The sequence below is a fragment of the Melanaphis sacchari genome, unplaced genomic scaffold (genome assembly GCF_002803265.2).
Source record: "Melanaphis sacchari strain LSU unplaced genomic scaffold, SCAv2.0 Contig1_pilon_pilon, whole genome shotgun sequence".
NCBI lineage: Eukaryota > Metazoa > Arthropoda > Insecta > Hemiptera > Aphididae > Melanaphis > Melanaphis sacchari.
The window spans coordinates 3,363,940-3,390,755 of record NW_020270976.1 but is presented as its reverse complement, the minus strand read 5'-3'; the positions used below and the strand labels follow the sequence as shown (position 1 = coordinate 3,390,755).

The window sequence follows — 26,816 nt, the reverse complement described above, 5'->3', positions numbered from 1 at the left end:
CAAATGTTATTATTATTATTATTATTTTTTTTTTTATACATACATATGTGTTTAAAAAGAAAAAGATCTTAAATGAAACGAGGTTACTATATGTATCTACATCTAGTAGCGAGGATATAATATAAGAATTAGTATGTGTACATGTGTACAATTTACCTCGGGGCTGACGTCTGCGGTATTAGCGCTGGAGACAAATTCTCTCAGAAACCCGTCCAGCTCAGTGCCTTCGATGTATCCATTACCTGTGGGAAAAATAAAATAAAAATATAAAACGCACGATAAAAATACAGCGAGAAAACAAAAAAAAGTTTCATAAATCTAGTGAAATTTATTTGTTTTACTCGACACATATATTGATGGTAGATATGCATGTGTGTGCATGTACTATGTTGATTAGGTCTGAAAATACTGTGTATAGTTTATAGACCCTATCAATATACATGAATACGCTAGGGATGGTATACTGTTTCGAAGTCGGTCTAAATAGACTTAATAATTTATTATGGCTATCGACAGTCTTCTACCTATAGTACATGTCAGTGTCGAAGGATTTAATAGTGAGGGCGAATGTAAACACAGAAATTTGTGTTTCATCCGTCAATAACCGCATACTGTATAATATAATACGTTTCCGTTATACGCCGATAATAATACATCCATATTGCGTTAAAGGACGATGTTAGTATCTAATATTATTATATTAATATAATTTAATAGTTAACCGATCGGCAGCAACATTATAGTTACATTAAGTATACTAAATTTAGATGATATTAATTGTCTGATTCTTTGTTCAATAGACTGATGATAAACGTCCTTTAAATAACCTAATGACAACACATCAAATCAACATGCATATGACACAAGCATGCCATTCATTAATTCCAGGAGGGTTGCCTTAGCATTTAGCAATCGATTAAAATAATCTTAGTATAGATAATATGCTTAAAATAATAATTATATATTTTGATTTGTGACAAAAAAAAAAAAGATAGATAGACCAAGATACTATGTTTGTTTTACTAAAATATATAATATTATGTAGGTACCTAGCTATAGGTATATAATATTTAATTCAAATTCAAATTAATGTAATTAAATGACTACGGTTTTACAACGAATATCTGCAATAAATACTAATAAATATTTTTTCCGGGTTATCAATCGATTTTATTAAATAAATATTTACATTTTGGCAGTTGCAAACGAATACTAACATTATATCATCATACTTATAAAACATGCCCAGAAATAATATGGAGTAAGTTATATATTTTATACAATACATAATATTATCATAATAATACGATCGACGCAAATCGACGTATTTTATAATTGTAAATTAATTTTTAACTTTATTTCATTATACTTTATTAGGCTGAACTTAAACATATTTTAATTTAAATATTTCAATCCATATAATTGGTGCACAGTGTTGATTTTATACTATTAATTTAAATTTTAAATAAACGATAAAACAGAGTATTCAGCTCTGTTTATTACTTTTCTATGTTAATAATGAAAAATCGATTATTAATAATTATTATTCTGAACAAATACGCTGTTAACTGTATTAACAAATATCGCAGCATAACATTCCATCAAAAAATAATATAAAATATGAGTTAATTACGAACTGTACACACACGTCATACATCTATTGCACATCTCTCTTTAAACATTTGTTTACTCTAATAATATAATAAATTTACTATGTACTAATCACCGAAACAATAATATTAATACATTTATATATTTATATGAAAAAAAACCTTTTGAAAATTTATCGATGTACATTCATTACATAACTGTCACTTATATGCAGTCATGAAAAAGTCACTAGGGGCAAATTATATTAATGTCCACTTAGTCTTTTTTTATGACTAGTAACTTTCGACACGAACATTATTAAATATTTTTGTTTGATGTACATCTATTAGGACTTTTTCCGTCTCCCTTAACGTATTTTTCGAATGACTGCGTTTTATTATATTATTTTGTACGAATCTGTTTTATAAATGTATGCGATGGCGTGCTGCGAGTTTCTGATTAAAATGGTTGTGTATAAAATAGGTAAAACATAATAATATTGAAATGGAAAAAAAAATAAAAATAAAAATTTCAAAGTTAACTTTACAGGTACCTACATAATATAATATAAAATACGAGAAGACCACAGTGGTGTACCGTACATAATATTTTATTATATTATGAAAAATAGCTCATAGCATTTATTTTTATCATCGCATGATATTACGCGTAAAAATTACATCCATAAAGCATAATCGAGTAAAACCGCCGTATAATAAAATTGTATTACACGGCCGAATAGAAAAAAAGTTCACCACGAGTAGAAAAATCCGACACGGAAATTAATTCGTTCAATGTTGAACAAAAACATACGTATTAAATAAAATAAGTAAATAGATACATAGTCATAGTGAATACGGAAAACATCTTGTATATTGTTATTATATCCAGCTGTAACTGTGCGACGAGTGTTATGAATAAATGAGTTTTTAGTGTTACTTGTAATGTAGAGTGCATTAAGAAAATAAGGACATTGCCGTGTTTAAAATTTACAACGCTATCTCGTTTAATAAATCTATAACCCTATGATCACACTACGGTACATACCTGCGTAATATTACTATAGCTAGTTATAAATAAAAGTAAAAAATTCAAACATCTAAAGCACTACGGACTAGCAACATCGAAACAGGATAATTCGTATCGATAAAACTATATTTTTGAGTGATTAAAATTATGTTAAAATAATGGCATACGACGAATTAATATCGCAGCACAAATTTAATTCGTCTGAAGCATTAAATTATTTTATTATAATGCTATTGTCATAAAATATATACATATTTTTTTATGCGTAAATAAACGAAACAAATATACATATTATGTGCGTATAATAAATATGTGAATAAATAGAATATTTTTAAAAACATTCTTGTTGAATTCATGGTACGTTTTTTAAAAATTAAAATCAACTGTTTGTTATTTAAAATAATATGAAGATGGTTAAATCAAGATTTGGCTTATATAAACAAAATATTATGGAATTTTATATACAGGACGTCAGCTTATTCAAATAATATAGCCTATAGGTATATTGTATTTTATTTTAATTTCAAAATGAACTCTCTATGTTACAATTATATATATATATATATTTCTAGGTATAAATTTGACGAATAAAAGCATATTATGTTCTACGATATTTGCGACGTTTCGTAAACCTATACATTTTGATAATATGAAAATTAAGTAGGAAAGTTTATATTTTTATTAATGAACTTTTATACAAAGAAATCTCTCGTTATGTTTTAAACAATTGTGTAGGAGTGTGACGTCATGGTTGCTAAAGTTAGGTGCTAAGTTTTTTGTTTTGAATGTTTTATTTTAATTCACCTAAATACAGGTATATTTTTTTTATTTCTATATTTGATAGTAATAACTAATGATATAGGTTTATGCGAATCGACTATTAATGGTTGTGTCATTGATAAAAATCAATGTGTTATCAATATTTGTATTTGAATAATACAATATAAACCTGTCATTCAATTGCGGATGCACAATGATTGGCTTATGTGTGTTTGCGCCTGATATTTATGTTTAATTATTTGTTCATAAATGGACGATTATACATTATCTATTACTTATTGAAATGTGTATCAAATATTTACAATACAATTGTTATAACTTTCGTTGGAGTTTAAAAAGTGCCTTTTATTTAAAATTTTTGCATTAATTTGCTCAATATGGCTTAGTTCAATTATCTATAAATGAAATTTATAAATGATAAATACGCAAGAAATTAATTTAAACATCATTGTAATATTTTATTATAACACATAATTAATATCCACACCTTTGCATTTGTATGTGTGCGCATACACGTATATTTATGTTTGACGGATGTGAATGCGACTCAGGATGATGATCGAGGATGAGTGGGACTTTGTTTTGGTATTAGAAAACTAGAGTGTATGAGGAAGCGACTCCCCTGATTCTCAATCTAGTTAATATCACATCAAATTTCCTGCGCGAACAAAGGAATAAATAGATGGCGTTTCATATGCATAGCTTCATTTAGTAGTTAAATATAATGTGTGTATATGCATAGGATGCATATATGGTCATTGTACTCGCCGTTTGATTATAGTTATATATTCTTATGTAAATATTTTTGATGAAGTTCCTATTGGTATTTATAAATAATAGTATATTATGTATATTATGTTTGTGTGTCGATAATGATAAAGTCGTGTGGTATAATAAATACACATAAATATCATATTATGCGACTTCAGGTATTATAATTTTAAAGTACTAGATACCCTAGGTTTTCAAGTCGTTTTGTTAAAATTCAAATTTCAAAAAAATAATAATTATATTAGTTTAACTATTTAAGTATTGTATTCATGAAAGGTATATTTTTTATCGTGAATAATTTTTATTTCAATCGATAATTTTTGAATTAGAAATAATTTTAGTAACATTTATATTATTTGCCAAGTAAGTGAATTGTGATATAACTCACATTGAATACATTTTCAACATCTTAGTTGTAAGCTCTCGTTATATTTCACAAAAAAAAAAAAAAAAATCTATTGTGAACTTTAAATCTGTATACTTGTGTGTATGTGTGTAAATGTATATAGTTTAACTTTGGACAAGTTACTAATGGATTCTTTTCTTTTCATAACAAATTTTCCTATTAAATGTAGAAGCGTTGACAACTAGGAGTTAGGACATTTAATCATAAACTAATAGAATATAAGTTTTTTTTGATATTTTATTTATTGAAATCATTAAAATTTATCTGAAACATGGATGTTACACCTCATAAATATTTATAATTGTTTTAATTTAATAATTTAGTTTAGAAGTGTTACAAATGGATGATTTTCTCGTGATTTATTAACGATATATAAATATACAATACATATTTTATTTATCAAATTGACATATTGTTGTATTCTTTTACTAATAATAAATTGCTCTTGTTTTAAATTGTAAAAAAAAAAAAAAAATTAATGTACAATTTCAATGTATTGCGTTTTTTCTCATAGGTAGTAATTTGAGAATATTATTTAAGTCTCAAGAAGGTTATAATATAATTTAAATATAACTATTTAATTATGTTGACAATGTTTTTTACGCGGAATAACTTATTTTGTTTTTATAAAATATTAATATAAAAATATGGATATTTAATGACCCTAGTAGTTTACTTTTTTACAACTGATGAACAACAGTGCTGTAGTTATTTATTTAATTGTAAATTATACGGTAGTATACTGATATTAATTATAATATTTTTAATTAGGATTCAGTTTTCGTCATACGGTTGCTTGATTTTTCTGAATGCAGTATGCATACTGGTTACCGTAAAAGTTATATAAGAATGATATTATTTCTATTGTAAATAAGGATATTTTCTATATTTTTGCTTAATTTTACTATTTTAGTATCTGAGCGGAGCAATGAATGTATTTATTTTAAAATGTTATTGTGTTTTTTTTCTGTCTGCAATAACATTTGACATAGTAAAAATATTTCAACGTTCAAATTTTAGGGGTTATTTTTAGTTTATTACTAAAAATGTCAATAATACTTGATGGATTAAAATTCTTGAAATTTTAATACATGATACCATATCAGTTTTATAGTCAGACAGAATGTCTCCATTCAGAATGTTTTTAGTATACAATGATATTTTTGACACTTAATATACAGCAAAAAGGTAACCACTTGTTTATTTTTTTTACTTAGTTCTACAAAATTTTACATTTGTCGATGATATCGTGTATAATTTTACACATATAAATCAATATTAATTATTAAATAAATTAATATAGAATAGAGCTATAAAAATGTTTTTCATTTTAAAATGTTTTATTTAAATATTGGTTGATCAAAGCAGTTTGTATTTCTAATATTTTAAGTTATTACAAATGTATTGTTAAGCTATTTATACTTAAAATAATAATTCTATTTCCCGAGGATATATATAATATTGAATTTAATAGCCAACATAAAAATAATAAATTAAATCTATTGTTTGACGATTTAGTTTTATTTTGAAGAGTGCGATAACGCTTCGGCCAAAATAATTGTATTGTCAACTATAAATCTTTTAACTTTTAATACGTTCGTAAATTTGATTCATAGTTTAGGTTATAAAATAATATAATATACTTTAAAAAAAATATAAAAATGTATTAAAACTTAAACTAAATATTTAATTCATACATATTAAATATAGATTTAAATATTAAAATTTTCAAAAAAAATATACATTAAAAAGTATATTTGTATATAAAAAAAAGAATAATGATTAATGTGAATAAATTATAATTTATTAATAGTTAATCAACAATTTGTTAAACTGGGTTGATATTGAAATCACATAATAATTTTGTATAAAAAAATATGTATACAGTGAACTATATTATTTCTTTAATCTTTAGCTAGAAGTTATACTTTTCGACTATCCGTCATTTATTTTAGTGTATAATATGATATTATATTATTATCACTTCAAAAATATAAGAAAATATATTTTAGGAGATGTTATTATTTCGTAATTTATTTATTGAAATGAATATTATTAAGTCTTATGAACTAGTTGTCAAAACTTTTAACAGAAAATATTGGATACCAATAGACAATTTGAGCGTTTCTGAGAAATCACGGCTGTCAAATATTTTCTTAACTTAATGTATATAATAACAACTGATGGAAAAAAATTATTTTTGAATGTGTGGTTGGACGGCGTCTTGGTTAGACATTTTAGATACATTCAAGAGTAGTTTATCTCTTTCGACATGCAATAATAATAATAATAAACAAATCATAAGAATTTGACATTGCCTAATTCTTCGCAAAAAAAAAAACCCCGAAAATTCTTGTTCATAAGATTAAATAATAATTGTAATTAGTTAATTTATTTTAAATTTTCCTTCAAATGTTTTTTTCCAAGCTTTATATTTATATTTTACTTAGCTTTTTTTTTACTTAAAAAAAAGACTCTAAAGTTCTTGCTATCAGAGTTTTATTATTAATACTTGTTTTATAATATTTCTTTTATAAAAATAAGTAAATAATTTGTTCAGAAAAATGATTCTTAGCATATTATAATAAATTGATATCTTTTGTGCATATAACAACATTTTATTGTTTTATATTACAAATAGCCTGTGTTTGTATTTATTTTCCAATTTTATGAAATCAATGTTAACGTTTAATCAATTCAAAAAAAAAATATATTTCATATCATTTTAAAATTTTTTTAAATTTACTAAAAAAAAAAATTAAAATCTAAATATTTTAGATTTTAAATTATATTTAAGCAATTTAAACAAATCGCAATTTCAATTCATCGATTAAATGCTTAAAAATATAAAATCGCATCAAAAGTAACAAGTTTTAATATGTACAAGATTTATTAAAATTAATTGACAAGCTTAAGTCTTTTAAGTCTTGATTTTTAGATATGTAAATAATTTTCTATTTATCTTCTACATATGATTAATTGATTAATTAATTAAATTGTAATATTTGGTAGCAAAAATGACTGTCAAAATTTACTTGACATCATTATAGATTTCTACTGTTATGATATAACATTTAAAATTATTTTTTAATGAAATTTACTGCAATAAACTTAATAATTCAATATTTAGACTTTTTTAGATAAGGTTCATTGTAATTCTTATATTTTAGGGCATTATACAACATCCACAAATTATTTGAAAATGTTGATACATATAGTGAGATATTATACATTAAAATGTTTTGGATGACTGTGCACTATTATTATATTCCATAAATTATATCATACTAGTGTGGAATTTATTTGTGTCTAAAATTAGTGAAACAAAATATTCGTCGAATGTACCAAACAATGTATATACAATCAATATATTATACTATAATATGATAAATGATTTATATGATACGATAAATATGGGTACGATACATATCCTTCAATTAATATTTTAAAATTGTGCCGATTTAATTATTATATATAATACAGGACTTGCCAATTTAAATATGAATTAATTTAGGAGAAATTAAATCCAACATGATAAAATTATATTAACATATTTCATTAATATTAATTATAAGAGTTTAGAACTCATAACAAAATTTTTTTCAAATTATAACAATCTAAATTTTTTTAAACATTTGTAAATTTTATATCTTATAGGATAAATTATAAACACGATAAAATTATTTTTTAATATGATTTTCTTTAATTAGACTAAAAAAAAAAAGGTCACTAAATAAAGATTATTTTATTTATAGTTTATTAGTTCCATTTAAAACTTAATTTAAATAGAAGATATAAAAATGTACTCACAAAATTGACTACTTGAAAAAAGTCACAATTTTTTATATAGTCAATATAACTAAACAAATAATTTTGAGCGAAACTCGAAATGAATTTCCCATGAAAATCCAAAAGAATAATATGAATGAATATCGAACTTCAATATTTCAAGCATTAATAATAACCGCATAAAACTCCTATCAATTTCAAATGTATAACATTATATACTATATACATTATCTTACATATATTACATAGATACATTTCAAATGATAAAAAAAAAAAAAAACTTCAAATAAATTTTAAGAAAACTGTGTGTCATAAATTGTATCTGTTTATTCATAACTATTCCTTATATTTCTTTTGTGTTTTACAAAAAGTGAGAAAATCTTAAAATTATCTCTATAAAATTTATCAAACATCTAATGTAAATACTACCGGGAATCAGATAAACAATAGGTACAATAGCAAAAGAAAGTATTTTTTACGTAATAAATTTGGTTTTTGTGATGAGTAAAATAATAATAATATTTTGCGCAGTCCATACATATACTGTTTTTTCTTTTTCGTACAAAAACTTTTATTATATATTAATAAATAGATTACACAGATCGTTGAAATCGTTAGACTTTATTGCGTAATATTTTTTTTCAATAATTTAGTTATTGATTTATTTTTTTACTACTAAAAGTATTTGTCATGAAATAAAATGTTTTACATCGTATAATAGTTGTACCTATATTATACATTAAACACGTGATCATGAAATATAAATTGATTAATATTTTTTAATACATTTGCGTGTATTACAATATAGCATTCTCTATAAGTTCATGATTTATAAATACTCTATAGTAAATAATGTATACCTACAATTTGAAGTCACGCTCGACTTTTTTATTTGTATTTCTTATTTTCAAGTTTATTATTACTATTATTAAAACACGCCGAAAATGTTTATAATCAGAAATTCAGGACCATTAAATCATTGATAATCACAGCGCTCGTAAAAAGTCATTTGATAACATTTTCCACGTGGAAAGTTTATCTTATTTATTTGTTTTAAATCCTCTTCTCTCCCACAAAACGTTAAAACGTTAAAAAGTTTATTATCCAAAGAATTTTAGATTTTTTTTTATCCAATATCAACAAAAAAAATGTTGCACCATTTGATATTAACACGAAAAGCCAGTGATTAGCTGATCTGTTTAGCTACGCATTTGGGGTATTATTAATAAATCAAATATTTATGTATATACGAGTTAATATTAAAAATGACTAATGTTAAAACATTAAATAATATTATACTATAAAATGGTCAACGTTTATTGATATTATAACACTATCATTTTTATTTCAGTTGATAATAAAATAAATGTATCACAATGACATAATATGTTATATAGTAATATACATATTTTATAATAGAAACTTGATAGTTCTAATTAATTCATATTAAGAGCTGCTTGAATTAACAAGAGGCCCGGATGGTAAGTAATTCAAGATTTTTCGAATAATCAAGTAATTTACTTTCACTATCTTTATTTATGAAGTCTGATGGCAAATTACAAATATACGAGTATAATATGAATAAGGTACACACATAATATGTTATTATACTTATTGTTTAATATTTAATTATTTTTAAGTGAAGAAAATTAAAAAGACGGGAAGAAAGCTAAGTACCTTTCAGATAACGAGTTGCTGTAAATTTATAGGTTAATTATGTTCTGGGAATTCGGAAAATGTATTATCATTATTGGATTAATGCACTGTTCTGAAAAACCATGTTTACCGAACAGTATAAAATCTCTATTATATAATATTAATAAGTAAAAATCACTGTTATGAGTATTAATTTTTCCGTTAGAATCGCATCGTTAAAATACTTATTTATTTTTAAAAATATGAGCTACTCCTTAAAGTTATAACAAAGAGTTGGTTCATGGTATAGTTTGTGGTGCAAACAGAAATTTAAAAAAAAAATAGAGTAAAAGGATAAGATTTTGAAGTAAAAAGTGTTTAAGAGGTCAAAGAATTTGATAATATTAAACAATATTGTCTTATCAACTGCATGAGTGCTTTGTATTCATTTTAATATCATCAGTTAAGAATTATTATGTCTCAGTTTTTTTAGCTTTTCAGGGAAAACAAAAAAATTATTACGTTACTAAGAATTTTTGAAGTCAGTTTAACTTTGAACAATTATTATAGACTCTAAAATCTGTACTACAACATTTTGAAAACTTTTTCTTATCGAAGATTCAAACTTAAGATGAGGCATGCAATTTGAGATATGCCGTTTTTTAGGCTATGATATTTTGATTAAAAATAAATTCTTGCTAAAAATTCATAAGGTTGGTCTTAATAATGTTATAACTGAATTTTAAAAAGGCCGTAGTATTTTTTATCAAAAATGAATTTTTACATAAAACTTGTGAGATTTACATTGATAATGTAATATTTGAACTTTAAATAGATAGATCTCGATGTAAAAGACTTATAATGATGGCATTTTGATTTTTATCCATAACTATTTCGTTCTAAAATTAAAAAATTAAAACAATATGGTATATTAATAACACGAACTAATTGTTAAATAATTACATATAAACTATAAAATGAAAATTCAAATTTTTTAAATTGATTATGATGATACTTAAATGTCGATATATTGCATAGGTAGGTTAATGTGGGAGGTTTAAGTGGAGATATCGTTATATTTACTGTTAATAGGTAATAATCACAATTTATAATTCAAATAACTAATATGTAATAAAAATTGGTTAAAAAATAAAATAAAATGTTTATACTCGTATATCAACTGTATGCAAACATTTATTAACAATGTTGATGCAATATTTCTTTGTTTAGTTTTGGACGTATTTAATTAATTTTTAATTTTCCATTTCACTACTTATTGTTTTAAACACGTCTTTAAATACCGGGTTATTTGAGTTTTAAATAAGGTTTTATTTAAAAGTCTTTAAAAACTTTTTTATAGTACACTATAAATGGCTGTAGATAAGTTCTTATACTTGTTCTCGTTATATTATAGGGTTATACTAATACTAGAGGTAATGTGGGGCATACGCATTTTCACCAATCATAAACAGTCGTGGCTATTGCAACAAATGAGCACATTGTCTTTGTGCTGTAAATGCAGTGTAATGAAGTCTTATGTTTATTTGCGAATCGTTTTTTTAGTTGCTATTATACAAATAATTGTTTATTTATATTGCCTTCTCACTATATAATGTCAATTGTCTAGGTTTAATAAAATACATTTTAAATTATTATTTACAAAACTTTGGTACAATTCTCTCCTATTGCTGTATTATATGGCAATACAAGTAGTAATGGAGGAGTTTTTTTTTTTTTTTATCCACTTTTAAACTTTATAAAGTTTTTTATTTGCATTGCTCTCGAGTCTAAAAAACAATAATACCCGCTGCAGTGTGCGAATAAAAATATTTGATTGCCTACAGCATATCTGTTCAACCCGTAGGCACGTAGGCTTTTTTAAGACATCATTTTGACTATTGTTACAAATAGTATAACACTATATAATAAATTACATGTACATATTTTGTACATTTATACACTACCGCAGTTTCACATATATATACACCATCAACGTTTTTATCGCTCCGGTATCATCGTTTTACGAAGTTCGAATCTCGTTGGTAATCTCGTGCGACAAACGTATTACAATACACTGAGCCGAGTACGCATACATAACATTTGTTTAGTACTAGATATATGTATACATCTTTTTAATTTCATATATTTTATGCCAAGTTTCTGTCTTTCGGTTTTATTTATATTTTATATCGAAATACCTACTCACTGTGGTGTTGCTATAGCATTTATATTTCATTTAAAAAATACGCTTTTTAAACATTGTTATGATTGCGTGTGTTTTTTTTTTTCAATTATCATATCGTTTTTTAAGCTTATATTAACTATATGTATATGCGTATTTTTTTAACAAAATATATTTCAAATATTTGTTTGTCTCAAAATTGTTCAGTTTAAAACCAACAAAGAAATTAATAATAACAATATATAATACCAATGTAGTAGAATATATTATTATTATTTTTATTATTATTATGACTATTGTAAATAATGTCCTTTCGGAATAAATTTAATGATTATTTTACGCCATTTCTGTAGGGAGAAAAACCTTGTTACAAAATATAGTAAATCTAATTTAATTAATACGATATTCTGTTCACCGCGCGTATTTGCGATGGTTGACAAAAAAATAATAATTTGAAGCATGGTTTAAAAAGTATTTTATAACTTAAACAGATTTAAGAATTATTGAGATTATTGTAATAGTATTAAATAGCGTTATCGATTTAACAATTTTCTGATGTTAAGATACTCGTAAATTCGGGTGTTTTGAATTATGGCGTTGTTATTATTAAGGTGGTAGACAATGATTTATTGCAGAAACTAATGACGGTTTAAGGTTGAGGCGTATTATATTACACGATGGGATAAAATATATATTATTTATATTGCAACGTCATGATAGAATTTAAATTTATATTCATTTTTATTTCGTTCAACTTAATTTAGGTTCTAAATTTTACTGTCATAATATTTAAACTTACCAAGTGCTCTTTTAATTATTTCATTCGATTGATTTGATAAACCAAACAAAAGGTTTTAGTTTATAAATTTTATACATTTTACAATATATAATAAAATTAATTTGTTTGTTAATTTGCGATACGTTCAACATTTTTTTTTTCAATACTTATTGCATAATATACTATGGTAATTTTAAAGTGTATTTGTGATTGCATTACGGAATACAATTAAATACATTTTAAATTAATGACATTTATTCATTAGGTGTGTGTTAAATTTTTACGAAACTATAAATTATAGTATTAATTTGCTTAAAAAATAAAAAATAAAACAGTATATTATATACAATGTATATTATACATAGTGGGTAATAAATATTTGCAAATAGAATAAATGTATGGTGATAGAGTCAAGAACCAAAAACTATTAAAATCAAAGATTGTTAACAAAATATATATATTATAAACAAATTTTTTGAGAAAAAAAATTGTATTTTTTTCGTTATAATTCTTAGCTTTTTTAAACGACAGCATACATTTTAAATTTTATATTTTTTATTATTGCTTATAATTTAAAATAAAAACATCGAAGTAATAATTATGCTTTGTTTATCCAATGGTTAACCATGTTAAAATGTTATATTCTCCTTAATAAAACGATATGATTTTTATTTTGCATAATATTTTATGTTTTTAACAAAATAGATTCAAATTTTTGGATTTTTATAATATAAACATATTATATAAACAAAATACATATCGCTGTGAAATTTCTTTTTTTATTCATGGTAATAAAAAATATATATATCAATGTCATAAAATATATAAATGACTTTTATTGTATTAATTTATATTTATATAGTATACCAACTACCAACCAAAGCGAAAACTTAATTACATAAAACGTAATTTTTACAATTCGTTTGTTATTTTTTCTGTTTTTTTTTTTGGTTGAATTATAAATTAATACCTGCTGATACTTTTCAAATGGTATTTATTTTATGCTTCGTTACTTCATGAACAACTAAGCGAGAATTAAAGTGTCGAACAACAAATTATGTTTGTGCTTTTAAAATTGTTACAAAACAATATTGCACTCCTATCATCAAATCAATATTATCGCTATGACAGTCTAACATTAGTATAATATATTTTAGTAGTTTCTAAAACTTGTATCACGATTAAAATCTGTACGTTTAAACACAAAGATAATTTTATGCATAGGTATGTATAGTTTTGTTACAATATAATTTATCTGCCCATTATACTTTTATGTGTGTTTACGTTGAATAATGACGTACACAATGTAGAGGTATAATGATTTATTATTTTTTATGAATTAACACTCATTATTACAAAAAATATAATCGTTTTGAAAATATATAATTTTTGATAGTTTGAATTCATTAAAAAGCAACATTTTTAAACAAAACAGTAATTTTTTTCACTATTATTAATTAAGTATTTTACTTTATTAAACAACACATACATTATTGCTTTCATACTTCGGAGCAAACAATTTTTCTGAAATTCTCAATGCGTAAGATTCTAGTTTTTATTGAGAAGTAATAATTAATTATTAACGTATTTAAAGTTTTGATAAGTGAAAGAGTGGAATAACAATTTGTGGCGTGTTTCTGTACTACTTTTTTTCCCTTTTCTAAACTTCATAAATACTTATAAATTATAACTAATTATAATATCTTGTTCGAAATTCCATTTTAATATATCATATTGAAATATTATCAAAAAAAAAATATTCTGCTGTGAATTATGAAGTATAAAATTTATACTATCGTTTCAAAAAAGCAAAGAATTACAACAACAACAAAAATGGGATTTTGTAATGTTTTTTAATCACTTATTGAAAAAAATAATATTACTAACACGTTATTATTTTTTGAGAAAATCAGTGTTTACCTGTGTAAGAATCGCTTTGATATATATTATAATAATACATGAAACAAATATTAAACAAACACGTTTGATCGCGCAAAAAGTCACAAAAGGTTATTATGGCGTTGAGGAGTTTGAAATGTAAAAATAAAAATAAAAACAATTTCTCGTTTTCGCTCGTAGTTTTCCACATCATTATAATAATATCATAACTATAATAAATTATTACTTTGGATAAAACATGATATTTTTTGTGACTAGGCGATCGCTATACATGCAATAGTTAATCGACGTAAAGCAGCTCATTAGGTTTACGATATTATTTGTCGTGTCGGGTATTATTTAAGAACGTCAGCAAATACATTTTTATTACAATATGTTTCTTTATCCAGTATCGAATTTCGAGGTATCAGGATTTTGTAATTAATTTAGACGTCCACGCACCACGTACCACCCACCATACGCACAGAGTGTTAGCGGTTAAGTAAAAATAACTACCGCGTATATGGTATATAATACACAGCAGGGAACGAAAACACGTTCGAATCGTATTTGCTCAAACTGCGTCGAAATGAATTTGGCCGTTTATTAAAAACACTGTAATCGGAAGATGTACACACATATATATATACAAATATTATATTGATTCACCGTAAATCAATCGACCCTTATGGCCTTACCCCTCTCCACTCGTAACTTTACACAGTTTCGAGGCCATCCACCCATCCACTCTGCACTTGTGTATTTCGAAGATTATTCTATTATATACGTATAATGTATATACGTCATAGTTATATGATACGTTGCAGGTTTGGAAATTTACGATTCGCGTAGATATAACCAAAACTTTATGTTTTAACGTCTACATGATCGTAGTAAAAAAAAAAAAGTCATTCTAACCATATAATACATTTTATTATTTCATAGGGCGATATGATTTGTCACATTAGTTTGATTTATGCGTTTAGTTGACTTCTGAGTTTTGGAATTTTTAAATATGTTCAAAGACCTAAAGATCATTAATTAATTCAATTTTAAAAAATTCCAACGCTCAAAATCTATAAAATCCAAATGAATTTTTTTCCGATATACTGAATTTAATGAAACTTGAACATTTTTTTATTTTACAATTTTCAAATGACAATTTGTTATCTTTTTATATTATATTTTAGCGTTTTGATTTTGTAATTCATTAGAAATTCAATAATTATTAATGACAACAGACGAGAATAATTATACTATTAGTTGGTATTAATTATTAATAATTTTTTGTTTTGTTGCAATCGTTCATTTATAAATATTAAAACAATATTTTAAAAGATATTGAATGCATGCGGGTAAGGTTTCATTGTTAGTAAATAATAATGAATATTCAATAAGTTTTATTTATTGTGTGAGCTGTATGTCAAAATTTTAATTTATCAATAATAATTAATCAAAATAATAACATATATAATGAGGATAACACAAATGATACATCGCATATTATCTTGTAGTACGCTACCCGTAGTCACTTCGCAATGGGACGGCTTGTGACGGCGAATCAATAACACACGACTGCCGCGATAATGATAAAATGTTTAATTGAAAATCATAAAACTAATGCTAGGTAGGCAAAAGATATTTTATAATAAAAATAAAAATCGTACCTACTAACTTTTCAAATTAAATGTTTCTTAAACTATTCACATTAACCCGAACAACTAGGGGTTATGAGCGTATTTATTTAAACGCAGTGTTTTGGCACCATAAACCCGAAACTCAATAAATTATTTAAATAAAAAGCACTGTTAAAACTTCACTTTTTTTTTTTACAAAGAGAACTTATTGTTATTATTATTCTCACAAACTCACCGTCTTTGTCGTAGTGGCTCCAGACATCCATGAACTGATTCGCCGACAATTTTTTCAGTTCGCGGCTGTGCGGGTCTCTGTACTGCTTCATAAAGTTGGTCGCTTTTTCTAAATTCAATTTTTTCTGTGCAGCCGCCGCCGCATCCACTGCCGCCGATGCCGAAGATGCGTCCGAAGAGAAACTCATTTTGTATATTTTCTACGTGACATCATAAAAACAAATAAAAACATAACATAAAATAATATAGTATACAAATAACAATTTTTAACACGCGATGGTCTTAAATATAATATATATATATATTAAAAATAATATTATACAATCTGAATGAAATTGTGATTGTAATATGTAGAACACATTTTTATTGAATAAAAAAAATGTGAATACATTTCTAAAACGTGAATATGGTCGCTTGCAACTTATGTTTTCTTGTATTTATTATAATGATCTTTATGTTTAAACAGCCTGTGTTGTTAATAGAAATACAAATCGCAAGCGGGACAATTAAAACCAAAATCTTTTAGTATGACATAATATTGTGTTGTGCCCATATGATGATAATGATCATTTACAACCATAAAAGCAATAAAAGCGATTCAATAAATCTGTACATGGTAATTCCAATAAAAATTCAATATTCAACTATAAACGTATGGTGTGGTTTATATTTAAAATTTTATTTAATTTAAACGGTAAATTGTTTAAGACAAAATTTACTTGGAAAAATGTCATCAGTAACAATGATTTACCCATAAAGAAGATGAGATAATTTTTTTTAGAGTAAGTTTTGATAACTTTTAATACGATGCATAAAATATAAAAAAAGTTCGCAAAAAGACAATCAAACTTTGTCTTCCTTGTGCATAAAATATAAATACGTTGTTCGTAACAAAATTTTCGTCCAAGCAAGCCTATACTGCATCTTACAAAAGGCGTAAATGAAACAAGATATATTTATACTTATATTATATTTATTATAATAATGCTTGCTTTATGATTATTCATCGAGCAATTTATTTTATTTTATATCAATAACTAGGTAAGTACGTATAATGTATAGGTCACGTATAAAGCAGTATAAAATGATATACAAAATATTCGCTAGCCATAATTTATTAATCATTATTAAAATGATTATTTTTTTAATAAAAACAAATACAAAAATCTCTGCTGAATTTTATCATTGTTTTTATATGGATAATAATATTTATTATTAAAACATTTTTCCAAATTAGCATTTCCTACTCCGAATGAATGATATTTACTGGATGATTAAATTTATACAATGCATTACAAATTGGCAAACTATTCATGCATAATAATAGATAAATTATAAGCAGTTTTAAGTTTAACTTAATAAAATTATGGAAAAATAATCTTTTGATAAGTTTTAATACCCACAATAATAATAAGTATATTCTTTAAAAAATATAATAGGCAATTATAATTTATATTCATGTCATCCCAATTTAATTTTTCTTTGTCATTAAAGTCTCAGAAAGCATAAATTTGAAATATTTTATTACATTTTAATTAGATTATAATTATTTATTTGTTGACTTCCATTATTTAAAACTAAAAATTATTTTTAAAAACGCATTCTTTTTTTGTTTTTCAATTAGACGCAGATCAGTGTTCCCTTTCACAACAATATCATTATTATTACAAACTATTATTATTATAATCACTATACTTTAATGATTTAATAATTTCGTCTAAAATTTATCCAGTATGTTTACACTTAAATAGTCAAATCTCATTTTCATTCCACTAAAAAAAAAAAAAAAAATAACGTTATTATATAGTTAAATCATAGACCATGTAAATACATCGTTTTTTTTAATTATAATTAAAATCCAATGTAAAACAAGCTATATTGAAAGACAATAGTATGCATATTACATGCTATCAACTTAAAAAAAAAAAAAAACAGAAATATGATAGTTATCAAGAAAAGTCACTAAAACAAGCACCTATAAATTTTTGTTTGAACTTGCAAATTTTTATCGACAGTATCTAAAATTAATGCACATGGTGTTTGAAATATTGGAACCAACGATAAAAGTTCAGTGACGGTCTTTAATTTATGTTTTTAATTTTACCCATTTGAGATGTTTTCGATGTACAGCACTTAAACAATACATTTTATGGTAAATGTGTGAATTCAAGTCTCTTTTGACTCGAGGTCATAGATCAACAGGCAATTCATCGATTTTTTTTTTCCTTGCGTGCAAAACTTTAGAATTGCTTTTAACGTAGGCTCACGGTTTACTTAACCCGACATTTCTTACAAAATTAACACGTGCATCCTCCTTTTTCATTTTGACGTAAATTGTTATTTATTAACGGCCGTGCAGTGTGGCTATAAACCGTTTTAAAAACAAGTCCACGGATAGGCTGGGAAATGGCAAAGTGAGGTCTAATGGTTTTTGATGTGTTTTCAGACTTAGACGTGCGGGTGTCTATAATTTTATAAAGGTGAGAGAATGAAAAGTGAACGCTGTCACGTAAGTGTCACCGCTGCAACACAGATAAATGGTTTCAAAATTATTAATAACATAACGGTAACATGTTTTACATTTGTTTATATAATCCAGTATAATAAAACATACAAGCTAATAATTAGTGTTACCTATTGTAAAATTAAGAGGAAACTAGTGTTACAACGATGTATGCAGTGGAGAGTAGGCGGTAAGTTACCCGCTTCTCTAGTTTTTTTTTACTATACTCTCATTACATTTATTACGATACTCAGGGTATAGCCCCGTTCATCTATTATAATTTACAGTGATAAGATATTTTATGATTATTTACAACTCTTAGTTATAGTATTACACTTAGTGCTAAGTAGATATAAGGTAACTATTAAAAAGTATTTTTAAGTATTAAAATTTATGCGTAAGTGTGTAATAAACAATTTTCATGATTTTTTTTTTGGAAAAGTCATTAAAAAATTACTTTCTTAAAGTATAAACTATTCCAAAATGTTGATAAGGTTTTTAACGATATTAAAAAAAAAATAAAACGTTTACCCACAATTACTTTTACTGGTTTGGAATTTGGATATGTATGTGTATGTTTGTTTGTTAGTTTTTTTCTTTTTATAAAAATACTTTTTCAAGTAGTAAAAGAAATTAAACTTGTTCATAGAGCAATTTATATCAATCGATTGTACATTGAAAATGGATTGTAATTTAAAAAGGTCGTTTAAAAAAATTCCTCAGTTGTTTAGAAAAAAATACATTGAAGAAAGTAAAAGAATCTAAACAAAATGGGTACCTAATAAACTTCACGCCCGATCTTATCAATATTTTTTATGTATATTGTATTGCTTACTAAATATAATTTTTATGTGTACCACGATAATTTATAGTTATGAATTATAATTTAATAACAATTTATGTTACACTGATAAAAAAAAATGGGAGACGATAGTGTATCTATAAATAGTATATCAAAAACTTTCGATTATTGTTGATTTAACTAAATAGTTTACTTTAATAAAAACTTGATTACGCCAAGCATTTTTGTATGCAATTGCTATTACTGCCATGAAATTTCAATTTGTCACTATAAGATTTTATTATTTATTTTGGAACACACCTACCCGTTTATTAAAACTAAATTGACTAAAATTATTATTGTTTCTATAGCCTACGTTACGATTTTGATTACCCGTGAAATTTTTACCATTTAAATTTTGTCTATCAGGGAAATTTGTATTTGGCTGGTAGTAACTATTTCTATTTAACTTATTATTTTTTAAAGTTATTTTTGTCATTAAAGTTTTTTTCATCGTTATAATATCATCATTATTATTATTTCTATATCTTTTGTAATTATTTAAATTATTATTATGATTTGATAATTGATTAGCAACAAAAGCCATTTTGTTCTATTAATTTTTTATTTAATACTTCTATTTCTTATTTAAGAGCATCGAAATTGTGGGTGCTACTTCGTTCGTTAACTGTTGCTCTTCCAGATTCTACCTTACGCAAATTATTTTGTAAGTCAGCAAGTGTGTTATTATTCAGAGACTGGGTTATAAAAATCGGAGGAACAGCTTCTAATATAAGGTCAATTTTCTCCGATTCCGTCATTTTTGGGTTAACCTTATTGGCCAACAATTGAAAATCTGCTAAAAATTGCAAGACTGTTTCGTTTAACTTTAATTTTTGGTTTGATAATTTAGCCTTAAGCTAAACTTATCTAAGTTTAAAATTAACTAAGCACGTTGGGAAATATGAATGGTTTGATTATTACCCAATATTTTAAAATAATATTTAAACATTTGTTAAATAAATAAGTTTTCATGAATATATAATTGTTTATATTGATTTAAGTTTTTCCGAAATAATAAATAATACAGATTAAAAACCAAATATTATCACCAAACAAACAAAGACGTTAACTATATATTGACATTAAAATCAATGTTACTGTGCTAGTGTAATTATGAACAATTTTGGAAACTAAAATTGCCCGGAGCCTCCACCAAATTGTAACACACCTACCCGTTTATTAAAACTAAGTGGCTGTCGATATTTATATCTAATTCTATCCAGTTAAGAATTAGTCGATTAGCTATTCCCACTATACGAACCGGTCTTAAGAACTGGGTTGTTGAATTGATACAAATTAAGTTTTCTAAGTTATATTTTACAGGTCCTAGAAACTTATGATCTGCACTCATAAACTAATACAATAGAAACGATATTATAGTAACTTATTACAAAGTTTATTTATAAGACTAATTATCAATATAATTATACTATCACCTAAGTAACTCCGTTCTTGAGGGTAGTATTTTGAAAATCAGAATGTGTAGCAGAGTACGAGTTGAAGCGATCGAATAAATTATGATTTATCTATCAGGTAGGTTATTATATCTATGATGAATCAAATTAAAAATGTTATTTAAAAACATAGAGACTGCTGTTATCTCTATTTCACGAACCAAACTCGACTGATTATCAAAATGATTTGTATATACTCATACTCTACGATCCTGTGTTCTTCTGACCTAAGCAAAATCGCTGATTACGGCATAAATAACGCGTCAGTAACAGGTATATTGTTACAATTTCTAACAATGATATTAAAAAAATGAGTCACCTTAAATAAGATTTTAATCAAGGAAAAATTAAAACAGTTGTAAAATAAATCTTAAAAGTATTTTAGACTGTGACAAAGTATTTTGAAATCTGAAATTGAAACTCATAACGGTGAAGTTGATAACTATTTCCATACTTATTTTTCAAAAACAATTACAAAATAAATGTCGGTGTTAACTGTTAGAAAGTTTGACATTTATTATAATGATAATAAAACCAAATTAAATCTTGAACATTGCTGTAATAATTTGTAATAAATATAAAATTGTACTCGTTATTCTTTAAATACACAATACAAATACTAAACGAATATTATATATATAGGTACGTGGAAACACATGATGAAAACTCCGTAATTGTATTGTTAAGACATAATCAGATTCTTTGTTAAATAATGAAAGTTAACTTTTTAAATATTTGTTTTTAAGAATTCTTTTAAAAATGTATGTTTTTTTTTTTTAGATGTACTAATACATATATAGATAATGTTCCTATGTCATGAAAACTACTTTTATATCATTAATATGTTTATTATTTATTAAAAAAACTATATAACAAAAAACAAATTATAAGTTATAAGTGCACGGAAGAATATCTAAATCACTTTAAATACATGACTATGTATTCAAAGAAATAAATCTGAACAATGGATGAAATTCCAATGATGTTTTTTTTTTGTTTGATTGGAATAAACTGAATAAAGAATGCATTATAGTAAACAAATAAAACATCAATGGTGCTTATGACTATAGTTTCTCTTTGACAAAAAAATTTTCAACTGTGATATAAAAAGAGTGTATATTATACAAAAACACACCATATTTATTCTATTTTAATATTATTCTTTACTGTGCTAAAAGAAAACCAATGTTTTTTAAAATATGTCTTACTTACAGTTTTTTTGCTCACTGTATGTACGCATTTATATAATAATAATACCTTTCACTGTCCATAATAATAAGTTTCGTATGGATTGTACTATAAAATATTTATGCTTCAACTTGACAACTTTTTTTTTTTTTATTAATTTCAACATAAAGCCAAATATATTAGTATATTATGTGTTATGCATGTGTTTAAATAAAGAATATCATGCCAATTTCACAAATCAAATATAATTATATATATAGTGATTCACTGAGAATATACATTTCTATTTTATCATTTATATTTGCATTAATTAAAATTTTTAAATATACTTATAGATCATATTTAAATATTCTTGAGATTTTTTGTACAATTGTAGCAATACAGACTTTTTTTTTCAAATGAGAATCTTTTTTTTTATGTTAAATTACTTTGTAAATATTAATGTATCTAATGTGATTTTAAACATGTAGTTTTTCAACTATTCAAACGTTTATATTAAGTATAATGGTATTTATAAACAGTTTAAAAATATATGTTTAATATCTGAAATATCTTATTCGATTTATTATATTTAGACTTTTTTTTTTCATAAATTATTAATGTTGATAGATTAATATAAATGATAAATAATAAGAACATTTTCAAATTACCATAACCCCTTTGTTATGTTATCTGATTGTTAACATAGATTTATTATCCTTAGAATAGAAATTTAAATAAATACTAAACTACTAGTTTAAATTTTTACTATGATAGTCAAAACTTTTAAAATAATTATTCATTAAATAATTTACAGTAAAAAAAGAAGTAATCATTTGAAAAGCAGAAGTTTGTATTATCATAGGACACGTAACACCATTATGCAATAAGACGTATTAAAAATGAATCTTCTTAAAAATGCTTGCATAATTTCTAGGTAATAACATAACACCCTATTATAATAATGAAATAAACACATCGTGTAAACAAAACATTTTACAGTTAAATATTTATTTATTTATTTTTAAATTTTGTTTCAATTTTATAAGTTTAAACTGTATAATTATCTGCTTAACGTTATTAACGGTTTTTAAGTAATTTTCTGAACACGTCCTTCGAGTGTTAAATTAATATTAATAAAATAATAAAAATTATAATTTTAAAATATCGCAATTTAATAATATGTAAGAACCTTATTACCACGTAAGCGATGAAAATTATTACAATTTATAAAAATATAATATTTACTAAATAATATTAATGGTTTAAAAAAATTCGTCTCATGTACTTTTTTCACAATATATTTTTATTTTGTTTACATAAAATATTATTATACCTATCACAACGTTTTTTAAATAGCACAGTTTACTTTTGATAAAACTTCGACAAAATATGAACTGGATAAACTATTCATGCGTCATTTTATTTGCATTATAATCAAGTATACAATTTTTTTTGAAAAAAAATCATTCTTAAAAAAGCTACCACGTACTATATCAGCTATATCTATAATACACAATATATACATCATTTGTATACTTATATTAGTGATACTGCTTTAATAATAATATATTGTGGGTCACAGTTGGTCACATCGATTTGTGTAAAGCCATCTGATATTGCGGTCACGTGACCAAGTACAGTCTTGATACGTTTATACAAATCCAAATCGAGTATGTATGCATAATATAATAAAAATGATATACATAAATGCTGACGAAAGCGCGCGCATAGACACACTCACATTAGAATTTAGTAAATATATATATATATTAAAGACGCTGATTTAAATAAAAACTTATTCAAATCATTGACTCCCTCCGCCTTTCCACGGTTGGAAAGTCACAGTCACCTGGCATTACCCACGTTGATTTTTAAAAATATAATAAGTATACGCGTGCGGTTTTTGAGCTTTTATAACCACTGCCATACATAATATATATTTTCTCTCCTGCACACCTTGGCAACATATGTCAACAGCTCTTTCAGTGTTCGTTCATGTTATTCCAGAGATCATAATATCATATTACTCGTATACATAGGTGGCTTATAAAATGTGATGGAAATTTCGAAAAATAAAAGCGTGGAAAGTTGGCAAGGCATATAAGACCGGGGACCTGCAGTTCTGAAGGTAAGGTTTGAAATAGATTTGTTTTTTTTAGTCATCGGTAGATGACTCTTGTTACGCTATTGTTACGCTATTTTTATGATGGTTACAGGAATGCTTTTGTTTCAATCAGTTCCTAGATCGATAACAATACCTTAACAGAAGGCGTTTTGCGTATAACCGAATAATATAAATGTCTTTAGCGTGTCTGGTATGGACTACATCAAAAATTTATAGTAAACTGTTCATAAAAGGCAATTTTTTTAAACAAATTTAACTGTTTATAATTCCTCTCCCATATCTTGTAAACGCCTGGTATATTTTATATCATTGTACTAGAATAAAAAATTGTCCACGCACACGAGACATGTATTACATACGATATATTTTTTTATAATATTATATCAAACAAAGCAGTTGATCTGAAGACGGATTTAATGCTATATAATATAATACGTATTATTCGATACCGCGTAATATTTAATATTTGCGTTTCACTTCGATTGCCATACCTACTCAACCCATTGCCGGGTACATATTGTACTGTTTGTTTTATATGCCTTTTACCCTACGTGCGTCGTGTACCGAAATTTAAAAGGAAGGGCAATAAATATTATAAAATATTATGAGATATATTATATACGCACGCGCATACAATGGTTCAAATACTGCGGTGCCAAAGAAACGTGAGCCGTGCCACGCGTCCGATTTATCGCGAATTTGAGTCCGATCACGGTTATAAACAGGAAATCTACACAAAGGATTATTATATAGACATTAAAATATTATTATATTCGTCGTTTGTAGTTGACAGCAGTCTTATCGGTGCATCAAATATGAAAAGGGCTCAAGTATATTTAACTTGTTTGTTGCGCGTGACCCTTCTTATACCTGTAGACATGTCGTAACTTTAACCACGTTTAATATCCTATAATACATCAAACGCGACTACTAGTCAACTTTTAGCTTGAAGTAAAAACTCATCCACAACAAAAACTGAAATGTCGGAAAATTAAATTGTAATATGTTTTTAAAATTAGTTATTTACATTTTTTTCAAATAGTTAAAAAAGTCTATGTTGATGAGATACTTGTATTATGTTTGAGGTATTAAGTCACTAATTTGATATTGAGTTCTAAATATTTCAGAAAATATTATACAAATGTTTGTAGTTGGTGAGTTTTTATTTTAACCTGACAAATTTTAACGTCCAGAAATGTTATAATGACACATAAAATAATATTATATGATAGTCGTGTAGTAATATTCTATGATAATAATATTTTATATGATTTATCATTTAAACAACAATTAAAATAAAAATAAAAGTAATACAAAATATGATTATAATAATGTATATAAAAAACAATGCGATGATCGGATTTTTAAATTTTCTGAATATATCCTTCGAGTGTTCAATTAATAATAATAATAATTTGTAATAATTATAATTGTAAAATATCATGAATAATAATAAATAAAAATTCTATGGACACATAATCGATGAAAATTATTACAATAAATAAAAACATAATGCTTACCTTGGTGTTGTCGAATGGAGGGCAACGTGGAATTGAGCGAAAATGTGACAGCGGACTTTTGCGGTGGTGTGTGGGTGTTGATACCTGTACTCGTCGTGGAGGACTAGAGCTGTGCTGCTGACGATCGCCCCGGCTGTTTTGTTCGCATCTAGAACGCTTGCGCGGCTCCATAATGCAGCAAACCCTTGGCCCTTTTCCTCTATGTTTTTTTTCCCTGTAAAGTTTTAAGTCTATATTCGCACAGAGGGGAAACAGATCGTTGCGGAATGCCAGCCAATTTTATATAATACACCAAAGCATATGCAAATACCATGGAAAATATAACTTGACCCTTAATACAACAATTTAAACAAGAAGATTTTTTTACTTTTTTTTTCTCTCTTAAAACTGTTAATATTTAAATTTTTTGTCCGCCCAATGTCTTTAACTGCCCATATAGGGCATCTATTTTATTTCAATAGGATAAAAGGTCTTTTCCCGCTAAAACGTCT

The 26,816-nt window shown here is 25.0% G+C and overlaps 1 protein-coding gene across 1 annotated transcript in view; it reads right to left on the bottom strand.

Annotated features, from left to right (window-relative positions):
- LOC112593149 (calbindin-32) overlaps positions 1–26,439 on the bottom strand; it is a 63,017-nt gene extending 36,578 nt beyond the window's left edge. The window contains exons 1-3 of the mRNA XM_025337475.1: positions 26,326–26,439; positions 16,711–16,909; positions 157–242 (exon numbers count right to left, since the gene is read on the bottom strand). Coding sequence (XP_025193260.1) covers positions 157–242; positions 16,711–16,897 — 273 coding nt within the window. The 5' untranslated portion in view covers positions 16,898–16,909; positions 26,326–26,439. The remainder of the gene's footprint in view (positions 1–156; positions 243–16,710; positions 16,910–26,325) is intronic.
- Positions 26,440–26,816: the final 377 nt, after the last annotated feature.